Below are 14,763 nucleotides of genomic sequence, written 5' to 3'. Positions count from 1 at the left end.
TCTTACAGAAGGGATGAAACCCAGATGATCAGGCGAAAATGATATTGAAAGTAGTTAGTCCGCTTTATATTCTAACCTTATCAATTTACAGGACCTACCAGCGTCGTGCTACACCATATTCTACCTTAAGCTAAGCTCTCCCATGCAATGGTACTAAAATGATGAACCGCCTCCCATATGCGCGCTACAATCCCAATGAAATGCCTCACTTTGACGGTAATCACATTCATTCCTTACCGGTTCCTCAAAGCAACAACCTCCAGCTTGCCGAGGCGGGTATCAAACTGCACGCGGTAATCCAACGACCCATCGTCAGTCGACGAGCGCCTGAAGCCCCTCCCAGCCTCGCCCTTCTCCAGCGAGTCCTCGGAACTCTTGAGGCTGCTCAGGTCGCTGCTCTCCGGCCACGACTCGGTTGTCTCCCGCCGCCTCGCCCGCGAACGGTGGCCACCGCCGTTGTGGACCACCCGACCACCGCCACCACTACTCCTGCTGCTCTCGCTTGACCAAACGCTGCCGCTGTTGCGGTGGCGCGTGTGCCTGTCCTCAGGCGAGGGCGCGACGACCCGCCCGCCACTCCGCAGGCCCCTGACTTGCGCGTTGCTCAGCGCCAGCAGGCCGCCGCTGACGAGGAGCAGCACCAGGAGCACAAGGTTCCCCGCCTGGGTGGCGTTGCCGCTGCAGGCGGCGACAAGGTAGACGAGGACCTTGGCGATGGCCTCAAGGTAGCCCTCGGCGTGGGTCTTGGGCCGCAGCCAGACGGTGGTGGTGAGGGCCTGGAGGTCGGTCGAGAGCCCGCGGAGGATGACTGTCGTGACGGGGTTGATGTTGATGGTGTACTGCGTGATGTGGGCGACCTCGGGCGCGAAGGCTGGGGGCTGCGAGAAGGGCGGCGGGAGGATCTTCGGCTTGGGCCGAGAGCGCTGCTTGATCACGAAGATGTTTAGGATGCGGGATAGCATTAGGGCTCCCATCATGGCGAGTGCCCACCCTGTGCCGTGTTAGCGGAAACGTTTCGTCGGATGTTTGGTGATATGGCAGCGAAAGGGCTCTCACAGTCTCCTACGAGTATTATCAACACAATAGCCACGCAGGTAAGCAGTGGACTGGCCAGGTACAGCAGATGCGCCGTCCAGCCCAGGTCGGGCAGGTCGACCCTGCCGCCCCCACCCCAACCACCCGCATACACTGATGCCCTCTGGCCACCACGTCCGTTGCGGCCTGTCCGCCACGACCGTGACTTCACGGGAATCTCGCCCACGTCTAGCACGACCGTCTCGCCCTCCTTCGCGGTGCGCAAGACATAGTTCACTACAGCCTGGTTGACGATCTGATGGGAGACAGGCTTGCCGTCGGGACGGATCTCGACGGCGCTCAGGATCTTGGAATCACCGTGGGCGAGCTCATCGGCGGCCTGCTGGTAGTGCAGGCCCGGGGCGAGGAGGAGGCTGTCAAGCCAGGAGGACCCGCCGCGGAGAGAAGTTCGCTGGGCGATGGTGTTGAGGTCGGCGAGGACGAGGAGGCCTGCGGCGGAGAGGGAGAAGTTGTGGATCGGCGTGCTGGTCCACCCGTGAATAAGGGTGTGGGTGGCGTTGTTGTTGGTGGTGATGTAGGCCATGATGGTGGGTGGGATGGGTCCTCCCGAGCAGACCGTCCTCCCAGAAAGACCAGACCTACCACATATATCTACTGTATGTCTCCTATCTGTGTAAGAAAAGAGGTGGCAGTTGCTCTCAGGCGGGAATCTTTTCAGGAGATAAGGCTTATGGGTCTAGCACATGATGCGCGAGTAGTCTCTGACAGCAGAGAGACTCTCATCTTTGACGTGCTTGTGACATGGTTGAACCTGGTCGAAATCATGACCAACAGACGGCTGGAGCCGGCTGCCTTATGCGAAATGGGAGAGCTGAAGGGACGGAGGGTCGGGTGTGTTGGCTCAACCGAAAAGGATGTCTGATAGAGTCGGGAGGTGATGTCAAGCGACGAATGAGACGGCCAGCTTGGCAGCACATGATGGATCTGCCCAAAGACGGACTCACAAGCAGGCACACCTCTCCAGGCAGTGAGTGGATGGGTCAGACAGGGCGGCTAAGGCGGAAGAGGGAGAGAGTAGGTGAATCTCTGCATGTACGTGTACGACTCATTCCAGGCACATGGCAGCCCTGTACGACATTGAGTTCACAGCGTGACATATTGCAAGTTCGAGGCTCGTAGACTGCTGCTGCACTTTTGACATGTCCCCAAATACTGTCCAGTAGAAGGGAACTGGCAGCAGCCCAAGGAGCAGGGGAAGTCGCGGTGGAGCAGGGTGGGGTTCGAGACTTACACCACCTGCAGCTGCAAGCTACAGCTACAGCTACAGCTACAGCTGCCTCTGCCCGGCACCTGAAGCTGGAGTCGGAGCTTGGCTCTGCTTATTCAGCAGCGACGACATCGACCGGTCGAGCTCATCGCAGCAACTGACCGAGATTGACAATCGCGACCTGCCCCTCCTCCAGTCTCTCACTTTACTTCACTTGACTTCACTTCACCCGTTCACCCATATCAGCCCATGCATTAACAGCACACTTTTGAGCTGTAATCAGCCATCAATTCTACCATGTAACCTTTCTCTGCCCCAATCCCCCTGACTGAGCTCGTTCTTTGCAGAAAACCTGCGCGTGCCCGACGGTCATCGGTCACCAAGTGGACCACATCGAGAACGGCATCGAGAACCCTCCAAAAATGCGACCACGTCTTCTCCGGCGGTTCCTCCTCCGCCAGCTCAAGACACCCGACAAGTCCACCCGGACATTCACCCACAACTCGCCCGCCCTCTACAATGCCCGCCCGCAGCTCCCATTCCTCTCCATACCCTCCCGCTTCCAGCGCCAACAATGGCGCTACTTGACCACCGAGCGCAAGATCTGGCTGCGGCGCGAAGCCATTCTCACCGTCAAATACAGCGCATACTTTTGGGCAATCATGGCCTTCATCGCCAGCGCTGCTTTCGCCGTCCAGCAGGAGTTCCTGGAGCGCCAGTTCCCAACACCGCACGAGTGGTCCTTCCGCACAAGGCAGTTGAAGAGGGGCGCCGAGGCTGAGAAGAATAGGCCCGACGTCGTCATGGAGAACTGGGCATTGATCAGCCAGATGATGAAGGATGTCATCTCCCGCCTCGAGGACCCCAATTGCGACGGTAAGGGCCTCAAGGACATGGGATCAGAGAGCCCTCCCGGCACAAAGGACGTCTCCGCCATGCCCGAGGCTTGGAGGCGAGGCTACTACGAGGCGCTCCTGACATATGCGAGAGCATCCGAGCACGTTGACGGATGGGTGCTTGACAAGACTAGGAAGACTGTCTTCCCTCCTGATGTCGTCAGAGGCCCTTCCAATCCATTCCCCAAGCCCATACCTCCGGGAGCGAAGTCCGCCCCACGGGAAGAGGACTGTGTGCCAGCGGGCTTCCCCAGCCCAGATGAATGTTACCTGAAGTTGTTGTCCACCGAGGGTTTCACATCAAAACAACGCATGGATGCAGCGCTAGCGTACGCGAATTGGCTCGAGTACAAGGGCGTGCTGGGGCCTGCTGCTATCATGTATGACGACGCGGTAAACCTGGCCATCGAGGAAATTTACAGCCCCGGTACACCGCCGCTCATCGACCCCAAAACAGCGGTCTTGAGCGACAAGGCCGACCGCAAACCGTCTGCCAATCTCATCACTTCCTTGACAGCACTAGCCACTTTCAAGGCGCGCCATGAGGAGGTGTCCGCTGCCCTCCCCATCCTCATCTCCATACTCAAGGCACGACGATCATTATCCAGTGAGCCACCACAAAAGAGCCCCGATGAGCAACTCGCCGCTCTCTACGACACTCCCAAAAAGGACGGTCCCTTGCAGACAGTGCTCAACCTCTTCAAGCCCCCACCATACCCGCCACCACCATCTGATGGGACATCACCGCCCATCCGCGACAGCAAGGAGCTCTGCGAGGAGGCTGCACTGGACCTGCACATTGGTGAGATCATGTACGTTCTCAAGAACTCAGCCCGCGAAGACGGTCTGGCTTGGACACGTGAGGGCGTCGACCTCGCAGAAGAGGAGCTGCATAAGGTCCTACAAGACGACAAGGACAACCGAGAAGCTAAGAAGACATGCCGCGAATGTCTCGCCTCGGGCTTGGACAACTGGGCTGCTATGGTGAGCCGCATGGTCCAGGAGGAGGAGGCTGCCAAGGCAAACGGTCAGACCAAGTCGTCGGCGGGTTGGTTCGGCCTCTGGTCCGGCGGAAAGGTAGCCGAGGAGAACGGCGGGCGTTGGGCTGCTGAGGAGAAAGTGGTGATTGAGAGGACGGTGCGGGCGCAGCAGATCCTAGAGGACCTCGAGAAGCCGAATGCCGGCTTGATGACCTCGCTGCTGAGAGCTTAGAGAGACTCCTGGCAGGCGACATACAAAGAGGACTGGGTGCCTCCGCCCGGCTGGGCGGTTGAGTGGTACCGTACGAGGTGAGGCGAGGGAATTGCCTGTACAAAGGGAAAATGAGAACGAAACATCACTTATGGATGATGCCCGCTACATAATTTCACGGGCGAAAGGCCAGCATGTCTCTAGTGACAGTGAGCAGCAGAACTGCTATTGATACCATTCTGATTAAGTATCTGAACCATCGCAATGTCCCATGACTGATGATCGACCTAGTCTGCCTGCTGAAGCGCGCCGAAAACTACTCGAGGTAGTCGGATGAACATCGCTTCCGATGTCCATCGTAGACATTTGACTACGAGATTCAAATCCCCTCTCTGTCGCAAGGACTTACGCGCTTGTTGACCCCGAATGCTTAATCTTCTTCTTTGCGCTTGTCGACGACAAAGACATTGTCGGGGACAGCGGCATCCAGCTTGCCCTCCTTCCTCTTTCGATCCTCCCACTCCTCGCGGCTGATGATCTCCAGGGCACCCTCCTCCTCGTCCTCCTGGCGCGTTCGCATCTGAGCTCCAAACTCAGCCGGGCGGTCCTCCCACGCACCACCACCGCCGTCGCCCCAGGTAGGCGCCTCGTCAACCAGCTCGTCGGCATACGTGACCTCCACCTCAGGATTGACATAGCCCGCGCCTACACGGTCGACCTCGGCCAGCCAGGCGAGGAGGGCGTCTCTGGCCTTGATGAGGGTCAGCTCGGTGTAGTACTTCTCGCCGGAGCTGAAGATGTGGGTGCCGTAGTCAGTGGGGAGGACGGTCTTGTCGTTGCCGTCCGGGCCAGAGATGGGCGTGCCGACGGGCTCCTGGCAGGTGATGTAGAGGCGGGCTTTCTAACACACGGGGAACGCACGCATTAGTATCGGCCCACAGATCTTCAGCGCCGGTCACGAAGCAGGATCAAAACTCACCTCCCTCAGAAACTTCCTGAAGCCCCCATCCCGTACCGAGGCATCCTCAACGGCAGAGCCAAACATAGCCAGGCACCCGACCCTGCCTCCTCCGCCCCAGCGCGCCCAGTTCCGGTCCAGGAACCGCTCCACAGCGGCCGCGCCGTCGCCGACGCCGACGACCTGCAGGGCCGCGTCCTGGGCCACGAGCTCCGCGTTGCCGAGCACCTGGCCGAACACGCAGGCGACGTGCGCGCCCGCGCTCTCGTTCCCCGGGATGGCGTTCACCCGCGCGTCGCGGAACCGCCCCCAGTGCACGGCGCTGCGCATCGGCGCGCCCTGGGACCCGCGCGGCGTGAGGCCCCGCCCGCCCTCGGGCCACCACCAGAGCTCGCCCGTGTTGGCGAGGATGAGGCCGGGGCCGCTGCTGTCGTCCTGGCCTTGGTCCTGGCCCTGGGTGTTGTTATTGTTGTTGTTGTTGTTCTGGAGGAGCGCCCTGGCGATGCCCACCATGCTGCCCTTGTCCACGCCGCCCGGCCCGCCGATGACCCTGTGCGCGATGACTCCTAGCTCCTGCTCGCTCTCGCCGAAGATGACGACCACGCGCTTCTTGTCCTTGAGGCCTGAAGAGACGAAGATGGGGACGTGAGGGGGCTGCTTCTTCTTCTTGTCGTCGTCGTCGTCTGGGGTGGCAGCGTCCGTGGCGCCGAGGGGCAGGGCCAGCTTGGCCAGGCCCAGGGCCTCGAGGCGCGGGTGGATGAGCTGTGCCTGGACGGCAGTATTGAAGGCGAAACGCTGGCGGTCGTTGTGACGCGCGTTCTTGGAGATGAAGTACTTGAAGTAGTAGGTCGGGTTGGCAATGAGGCGGATCTCGTCCGACTTGGGCTCGACGAAGTAGCTGGGGCCTGGTTAGCTGGGACTCACGCTTTGGGTATTTGAAGTAACTTCTAAGTATCGTGTGGAACACACTCGTAGAAAAGGAATGAGAAGTCGACGAGCAGGGTCAGCGAGTGTGTAAGTTGTCGACTTACCCGAGTTTCTCCAAGTCAGTAGGGAAGACAGGGTCCTCTGGGAGACCAGACCAGCGTCGTCGAAACATCTTTGGATTTCTGGTGCAGCAGATTTCGCCGCAGGATTGGGAATTGATGATGTTGCGGGTGTCCGATATGGTAAGAAAGGAGAAGGCAAGGAAGGTGATGTGGCTGCCGCAAGAGGCAGAGAGCTTGCTATTGAGGATGTGAAAGGCGAGATCACAAAGCCAGGTCGACCGTACCAGATGTTGAGTTGTCAATGACAAGACAATGGGAAGGAAAGTCAACTAAGGCGTCTTATCCATTGGAGAAGTCTTCCTCAGCAGAGCGACAGCGTCAAGTTTGCGCCTCCGTTTGCAAATTAGAAGGCTTCTCGCAGAGAACTTGCAGCAGTTGCTCGCCCATGGAAGCTTGAAAGTCCGCCTCCAAACAAACAAGCACAGTAGAAGTTGCTAGAGAACAGGCTTGGATTGGGGATGTCTTTTTTATATTTTTGTACCTTAGGGCTTTTCTTTCGCCCGAACAGTTGTGATATACAAGGCCAGCTCATCTCAAGCCGCCACTGGTCTGTTCGCTTCGCCTACCATCACACAATGGCAGCTCTCCCGTCATTCACGGGTTGCCTATGATCTTACTGTCTCGCCGCGACCACAGGCGATTCGTTGGGAGCACAGCAAAGCTGGCGTCGTTTCCTGGACAATCCTCAAAGCCTGCCACCAGCATCACCTCCATCTACCAACTCGCCTTTTGCACACCAGGCAAAGAGCCCGCGATAGCCTGAAGCCGGAAGTTATACTGTAATCCCCCAACACGGTCAGCAATCAGCATCCTCAACATCCCTCCCAGCAACGACCCAAGTCCGCACGGGGCACCTTGATAACCCCCGTTCGCTGGGATGGGGCAGTGGCGTGCTTGCTTACCCTCGACATCTTGAAGTCGCTAAAGATACCCCGTCCCTTGCCGCCGAGTATGCACCGGTTGCGGATCTGCGTCGGGTTCGTGTAGCAGTGCATCTGCGTCAGCTGCAGCTGGGCCTCTGCGCGCACGCGCGGCGGGAGCGTCGTGTTGCGGATGATGTAGCGGAGGGCTTGCCTGTGTTGTTGATAAATTCAATCAGCCTCTGCTATTTTCCCTACTTCCTCATCTCACTTGCTCCTCTTCTCCTGTGCCTGCAGCAAACCCCTAGCAGCAGCAGCAGCAGCAGCAGCAGCAGTAAGCAGCGTGCGATTGTAATTGGACATACCTCTCCGCCTCGAACTTCTCGTACACCTTCCGCTTGGTGTGGTCGCGGATGACCTTGACGTTGACGAAGCAGCCCAGGTCGAGCTTCTTCGCCCGGAACATCGACATCTTGGGATGGGGCTGCGTGGGCGGGGAGCGGTCGTCGGTTGATGTTGGCGACCGACAAAATTGGTTGCGATGTGATGCGTCTAGCAATGATGCATGCTCCAAAAGTGGGTTACGTAAGCACCAGGGATCTGGCCGATCTCGTCTCTCCCACTTGTGCTTGTTCTATCCTCTCACCTTTGATTCGAGCATCGTGCCACTGTGTGCAGGCAAAGTCATCATTTAATAGACAGCGGCACATATCAGGATATAGAAACCTTTTTAAGCGATTTTCATCTACCGCTACAGAAACCAACTGAATAGACAATACCTAGAAAAGTAAATCATTCGAGTTGTACAAAGCTTGTACAAGCCGCTTTATACCCTTTTGGTTTTCCCAAAACGCCAGATGCCTGAAATAAGACTGCAATAGGGATGCCGCACCCCTTCCAAAACCTCACCCCTTCGTCCCCATGGTCTGTCGCCAGGTAGTGTCCGCAGAGGCCATCATATGCAGAAACCTGACCTGCCAACCCTGCAAACCTCTTGGGGGGGGAGGGTATCAACACAGGCGGACATGCCTCCCCGGGATCCCAGGACTTCAACTGTGATAGTATGTATCATGTGGACATCTAGTTTGGCCCATATACAGTCAGTCCTCCCACTGCCGAGATTCGTGCCTGGTACCTCGTCTTCTTTGACTCAATTCATCCCCCTATAGTGGGATTCCTTCGTACTCGGCGTAGCCCAATGCCAGGTTCATGTTCTCTGTAGGCCCGGAGTCAGTAAAATTTCAGTCGAAGAATCGGTGCATGAATGTAGACTTACGCAGACACTGCGTGGCAGCTCCCTTCAACAGGTTGTCAATCGTCGCGCAGACAACCACCCTCTTGCCCGAGCTGTGCACCGCGAACCCGCCAATCTCAACACCGTGCTTGCCGCTGATGGCCTTGACCAGGGGCGCCTCGCCCACCACCTTGACCAGCTTCTCGCCCGCGTACCTCTCCTGGTACAGCTGACGGATGTCCCGGGATGTCATGGTCTTGTTGAGCGGGATGTTGATGGTGTGGTGGATACCCTGGAACCAGACTGCCACGTGCGGGGTGAACGCTACGCTGTGGCCGAGCTGGGTGCTGATCTCCCTCTCGTGGATGTGGTCGGTCAGCGAGTACGGGATGAGGTTGTTGGTCAGGTTTTCGACGTCGTTCTTGGGCGAGGGCTTGGTGCCTGCCCCCGAGTATCCGGAAACACCAAAGACGGCTGGCTCACCGCCCAAGTGCTCGATCAGTGGTGCAAGGCCGAGCTGTGCTCCGGTGGCGTAGCAGCCGGGGTTGGAGATGTCGATCGCGTCGTGGATCCTTTGGCGGGGCACGAGCTCGGGAAGACCGTACGTCCATGAGTTATCGAAACGGTAGTCGGCGGAGAGGTCGACGATGACACTCTTGTGGCTGGACGACTTGCGGCCTTCGTGCACAGCCTCGACATAGGGCTTGCAGACACCGTTTGGCAGCGCCATGACCCAGCAGTCGATCTCGCCTGCCTTCTCCTTATCCCGCACGTCATCAGGGCTGAGGTTGACATAGGTGATCTGGGCCTTATCGTATCCTTCCAGTGGTGTTCCTGCAAGTTCACGAGACGAGACGTACGACAGCTCCATGTTGGGGTGAGAGTTCAGAAGCGAGATCAGTGCTTGGCCCGTGTATCCTCGAGCGCCGATCAACGCCACCTTTGCCGGTCCATCCCTTGTCTTGTTCCTCTTGCCCAATGGTGGGTTGGGATTGGTCGTCGTCGCAAATCCTCGGGCCTGGCCGGCCGTCTGGGTTTGCCACGAACGAGGTCTCGTCATCGTAGAGAAGCCCCGAGCTTGTCGCGGAGCCGATTGAGGCGCCGAGGTAGCACCAGCGTTGATGGCTGCGCGTGCCATCCGAGCTTCCAGGTTGGAGTCACCCAGCATGGCCCGGCCGTGCGTCTCAAAGTCCTTCATGACGTTGATAACTTCGTTGCCGTCCTCGATGCCGCACCAGAACATGACATCGCCGTTGACAGACAGACTTCCATCGGCCTTGCCCCAGAACCAGGTCAGGTTCTCGTCATGTTCCCTAACAGTCCAGACAAGCTTCGGGAAGTCCTTCCTGATGGCGGTGAAGAGGTTGTCGGCGATGTTGCTCAACCAGCCCGACTTGGTGATGGTGAGCGTGGCCAGGGTTGCAAGGGGACGAGATTCGCTTGGTGGCAGGACAACAGCCAAGGCCTTCATAGCTTCGTCGTAGTAAGCCTTGAATGGGTTCTCCTTCAGGAACTCTATATAGGTGTCAACAGTCTGTCGCGCGTTCGGGCCTTCCCTATCCCTGACGAGCACCTCCTTAAGCTTCTCAATATCGCTGAACTCCTGCAGGCTAGTGGAGGACAACAGCTTGTTGCCCCGGCGGATGAGGGTTCCGGCGCCAGAGTCGGTGAAGAGCTCCTTCTGGAGGTCCTGGGGGTGGATGATGGCGACAGATGACGACCGGGGCAGAGTGTCCAGCAGTTCCTTGATCTCCCTGATCTTGAGGCGAGTTCCGTACTTGCACCATGCCTGAGACATGTAGTACTCAAATTCCTCGTCCAGGTTGATGGCAGAGATCTTGCCGCCCTCTCCGTCGAAAAGACCACCCTTCTCCGACAGGTAGACCACCTTCAGGGGCTCCAGGGCGCGTGCAAGCTCGGCGGCTGCGACATCGGCGTTGACATTCAGGCATTGACCCTCAGGGGTATAGGCCAGAGACGTCAGGACAGGAAGGCAGCGGTGGTTGATGGCCTGCTCGATCAGGTCCTTGTTCACATTCGTGACCTTTCCGACGAGGTTCCACTTCTCCTTGTTGAGGTAGTCTGCCTCGAGCACGCCGTTGGTGATGGGGCGGACGTGGACTCCCATCTCCTCCAATCGGTTGGTGAGCTTCTGGTTCTCCTCGAGAAACAACTTGCGGGCCACCGCGAGGGTCTTCTCGTCCGTGATGCGGATACCCTCCTCGAACTGTGGCTCCACCCCTGCGTCCTCCAGCAACTTGTTGAGTTGTGGTCCTGCGCCGTGCACCACCACAGGGTAGAGGCCGACATGGTAGAGAAACGCCAGGCTGTTGCATAGCTCGTCAAGGCTGCGAATGCTGTCAATCTCGTGTCCCGAACAACGCCATAGGCCTACTCTGGGCGACTCACTAGTCGGTCAAAATAGCTCCTCCAACCTTGATCACTGCGAACCGCTGCGACGAGACGGATGTGAAGTGCGACAGGTACTGCTGGACCTCCCTCTTGGACCCCACGCTGCTCAGCGTCTGGATGACTATCCCACGGGTGCTGAGGTCGGTGAGCTGCTTGGTTGAGGTGGACAGGGCGCGGCGAGAGCATTCGGCAAGTCGCGCGCTGGCGATCACGCGAGGGGCAGCGGTCTGGGGCTTGGGCAGTCGAGCGCATCGGCGGGCCCCGGCCCGGAAGGCCCTCACGGAGGTGGACAGCATGGTTCCTATGGGATGCTACTAGGGCAAAGGGTACTCGTGTTAGCTAGGGCGAAGGGACGGAGGCGTTTCGTGCTGGCAACGAGCTGGCGACAGGTCAATTGACTTCGTAGCAGGTTGCGGCAACGGGAGACAGAACGCAGCCAGACTCTCGGGGTCTAGGTATGTTTTTGGTGGGGGAGACGGGATCTGCAGCAGGACTTTTCCTTCTGGAGGTATGATAGTATCCGTGCAGTCGGTCGAGGTGGTCCAATCCACAGAAGGTGGCCTTGGGCTGTTGTCTAATGTTGCCGGAACCTGCGTAGCGAATTGCCATTGCCTTGTGCTGCCATGGTGGCCATATCAGGTTGGGGCGTAAAAGACTGGTTGTTGTTGACTCACGATATCTCCTGTTCTGACTCGAATGCGCAAACCACAAAGCCCAATTGAGAAGCAGGAAATTCCCTTCTCACCCAGTCAACATCGAAGGAGGAAATCAGTCAACTACGGAGTGGAGAGTGTCTAACACGGGAGGTAGGGGGGAAGAGGCAGTGAAAGAGAGTGTGAGGAGGAGGAGAGTTGGATGTATTGTATAATGCTGTGTGCTGGGTCGACTGGGGTGTGGTCTGGGTAAGCTCCGGCCCAGGTTCTCCACCACCCAAAAAAAGTTGCGTGGGGTGAGGAGGGGCGCAGAGGGAAAGCCAAGGAGGGATTTTTCCCACCAGGGGCCAGACGAACGCCGAAGCCGCTCCTTGTGCGCCCGAGTCTGCTGTGCGCTGCCAGCCTGCCCAGCCTCGCAACCGTTTCTGTCCTGCAGCTAGTGATTGGCTCAACCCACGCCTCCCCCGCGTCGACCCGGGTGAGTACATCCAGATTTCGGCATGTGCTCTATTTACAATACAGTAGTAGCCTTGCAGTGAGAGATTTTCATGCCGCCAACAGAGCGTGCAGGATCGTCAACACTTGCATAGAGCCAGCAAGCGAGTCGGTTCTGGACCGAGGTATAGTCATCACCATCGTCTACGAAGGCCTCCAGTCCTCCTCCTTCCCTCATTTCGGATCCAGGGCCACTCTATGGGGCACGGGTGAAAGAGCCCATCCTTGTACAAAGTTATCAGATGCCCCTCTTGATCCACCCTCTTCCCCTTGGCTCTCGCGAGCCTCCGTCCAGAGGGAGGACCCGGGTGACTTCTGCCCGAGGTCTTGGGCGCGCGAACATCTCTAATCAGATGCCCCAGTGTGGCCAGGCCCACTTCACGTAACTGACTTGAATGATTGGTGTCGTATATGCGAGGAACCCTCGGTGATGATGGACATGATGTGATGCGCGATGGATCCCGAGTTACGTGACATCCCATAGAGCCAGCCCCCGTCGGCCGGCCACTATTCCTGTCGGAGTGGATGTGTATATATTTGTAATGGAGCGGTCCATTTCTCTTGATTTTTTTTACTCAGCTATTCTGGAAAGGGTCTTGGCTGGTTTATGTCACTGCTACTGCTTTGCAATGTAATGTACCAGGGCGGAAATATCTCCAGCATGGCGCAGAGGTCTTTTCATCCTACTAAGGTACCTGGGATATAAGTAGGTAGGTACCTACCTCCATACTGACAAGACGTCTTGACTTACACGCGAAGGGTTCCACCGTCCTCTGCAGCTGTGTCGTCACTCGTTGAGCTCAAGCTCGTGTTCCTGTGCCGCAATCTGTGCACACAGCTCACAAGGATCCCAAATGTACGGGACAACATGATTAGTATATTACAGATCCCTTCTGTAGAATAACCTCCTATAGGATATTTCTTGTAGAATACCTCCTATGGGATAAGCTCCTATGGGATAACCTCCTACGGGAGAACCTCTCATCGGATGCCCTGCCGTGGAATAATCTTCCACAAGATAATCTCTTGCAAGATGACCTATCATAGGGAACTATTCTAATAGATAGTATTTACCTGGGCTGGTACTGTTCCTTCTGGACACTTTCTGATTACTCCCGATTATTGGGCTGACCTTTGGGATCCTTGCAGGCTGTACCGTTTGCCTATATTCACCACCGAGACTCTGTAGTACGGGAAGCCATTGTCACATGCGCAGGAGCAGTCTGAAGGTGTGTCGTGAGGGTCTCAATTAAGTGATTTGCAAAAAGTCATTTGCCATTCCATCATACATACAGTCCCGCGTTAAGTGCTTGCATCATTCCCAGCCTAGCAGCAACCTTCCAGGAAGGCTCAAAACCCAAGCCATGGCCTGGCGTGATGCCCGGGGCGAGAGCACGCAGCACGACTGCTCTTCCGTCGTTGGTCGTAACCGAGACGTGAATTTAGGTTCATCAAAAAAAGGACCGATCGAAACCAAAAGCTAGAAAACTCCACCCTTGCTAGGTACCTTGTGGCTCGCACGCCTGCCAGCCATTTCCACTCGTTGTCGTCCACATGAGGATGCGTCCCGAAGCCTGCGAGATCGACAGTGGTGTTAATCGATCATTGCTTAGTCGTATTCATAACGTGGTGGCGCCATGATGCCTTTCGTCTCCAGTCTTTGCCAGCCGTTTAGGTTTTGGTGACCACAACTGTGAGGACAAACATTAGCACAAGTTATCACCGGACAATAACAGCCAGTCTCATGGAGGGCTTATCACACGTACTCGGTATGATGATGATCAGGAGCAGGATGATAACACCCGCAATCAAGCACATGCGCATCTTCATGTCCTTCCACCACATCTGCTTCCGCACTCTGTTGGCACCACGGCGGAAGCCATGGGCCTGGTTGGCCAAGTTGTCGGTCTTGGTCTGCAGGTGATCCAAGTTCTCACCGCGTTCCCTGACCTTCTGGATGTTATCGTGCATGACATTGACGGTGTCGTCAATTTCCTGTAAAAGCGCTCAAACGTCAGCCACTGGCACGAACAGACGCATGATGACATCAATCTGCTCCAACGCTTGACTGAGCAGCCCAGATTGCGAATGGTTGACACCCAAGGCCAATTTTTGATGCCGTCGTAGGGCGAGGGTCCGTTTTGGCATGGGATCTGCGCAGGTTGTTGTTCGAGCGGTAGCTCCTTTCTTGGCATATTCTGGGCGGTCACAAAGCAGTGCTCTCGTCGCTTCGACTGTCTCTGACCGCCGCTTGAGCAGTTGCCGTGCGTGTCCAGCAGGATGTCATCGAAGTTTGCAGCTGTCATTCGTGTGTGGCGATTCGAAGCCACGATTTCTCGCTCGTGTTGCCGACAGTGTGATGACGACGATGCAGAGCGCTGACGTCGCTCCAATCCGGCCGCAGCGGCAACACGGCGACAGGTCTCAAGCGTTCGCAATCCGGGGCTCATGGCCAAGTGAACGGCAGAGATGTTGAGAGAAAAAAAAGAGACTTACCTGTTGCAGGGCCTGTGTCCTCCTGTCCTGGCCGCGTCCCTGTCGCGGGTCAGGGTCGTATGGGGAGTTGTTGTCAGCCATTGCGGCGGTTGTGCTTTTGCGAGAGGTGTGGAAGGTGTCGGATCAATCGGGTGGGAGGGTGTGATGGCTGTGATCACAGAAATCAAACTGCGCTTCGTTTGTCCGTGAGCTTTGATGGCGCGATGGGTAGGGGTAT

At 57.2% G+C, this 14,763-nt stretch overlaps 5 protein-coding genes across 5 annotated transcripts; 1 reads left to right on the top strand and 4 right to left on the bottom strand.

Moving 5' to 3' along the window:
• Nucleotides 1–233: 233 nt before the first annotated feature.
• Nucleotides 234–1,618, bottom strand: J7T55_012040 (uncharacterized protein; the record flags this gene model as incomplete). The annotated part of the gene is made up of 2 exons (XM_053136889.1): nucleotides 234–991; nucleotides 1,057–1,618. The coding sequence occupies 2 exons, from the start codon at nucleotides 1,616–1,618 to the stop codon at nucleotides 234–236; spliced, it is 1,320 nt and encodes a 439-aa protein (XP_052999845.1).
• Nucleotides 1,619–2,724: 1,106 nt separating this feature from the next.
• Nucleotides 2,725–4,410, top strand: J7T55_012039 (uncharacterized protein; the record flags this gene model as incomplete). The annotated part of the gene is made up of 1 exon (XM_053136888.1): nucleotides 2,725–4,410. The coding sequence occupies one exon, from the start codon at nucleotides 2,725–2,727 to the stop codon at nucleotides 4,408–4,410; it is 1,686 nt and encodes a 561-aa protein (XP_052999844.1).
• A 409-nt stretch (nucleotides 4,411–4,819) lies between these two features.
• Nucleotides 4,820–7,728, bottom strand: J7T55_012038 (mitochondrial 40s ribosomal protein mrp2; the record flags this gene model as incomplete). The annotated part of the gene is made up of 7 exons (XM_053136887.1): nucleotides 4,820–5,290; nucleotides 5,369–6,245; nucleotides 6,379–6,573; nucleotides 7,115–7,173; nucleotides 7,299–7,470; nucleotides 7,528–7,560; nucleotides 7,622–7,728. 7 exons carry the CDS (start codon nucleotides 7,726–7,728, stop codon nucleotides 4,820–4,822), a joined length of 1,914 nt encoding a protein of 637 aa, XP_052999843.1.
• A 691-nt stretch (nucleotides 7,729–8,419) lies between these two features.
• On the bottom strand, nucleotides 8,420–11,198 carry J7T55_012037 (uncharacterized protein; the record flags this gene model as incomplete). Its single annotated transcript, XM_053136886.1, has 3 exons — nucleotides 8,420–8,472; nucleotides 8,533–10,838; nucleotides 10,900–11,198. 3 exons carry the CDS (start codon nucleotides 11,196–11,198, stop codon nucleotides 8,420–8,422), a joined length of 2,658 nt encoding a protein of 885 aa, XP_052999842.1.
• Nucleotides 11,199–13,721: 2,523 nt separating this feature from the next.
• On the bottom strand, nucleotides 13,722–14,627 carry J7T55_012036 (synaptobrevin; the record flags this gene model as incomplete). Its single annotated transcript, XM_053136885.1, has 4 exons — nucleotides 13,722–13,741; nucleotides 13,817–14,045; nucleotides 14,120–14,473; nucleotides 14,547–14,627. The coding sequence occupies 4 exons, from the start codon at nucleotides 14,625–14,627 to the stop codon at nucleotides 13,722–13,724; spliced, it is 684 nt and encodes a 227-aa protein (XP_052999841.1).
• Nucleotides 14,628–14,763: the final 136 nt, after the last annotated feature.

Source organism: Diaporthe amygdali (genome assembly GCF_026229845.1).
Source record: "Diaporthe amygdali strain CAA958 chromosome Unknown NODE_2_length_3802984_cov_64_841326, whole genome shotgun sequence".
Lineage (NCBI taxonomy): Eukaryota > Fungi > Ascomycota > Sordariomycetes > Diaporthales > Diaporthaceae > Diaporthe > Diaporthe amygdali.
The sequence above is the reverse complement of the archived record's forward strand: the minus strand, read 5'-3'. Positions and strand labels throughout refer to the sequence as shown.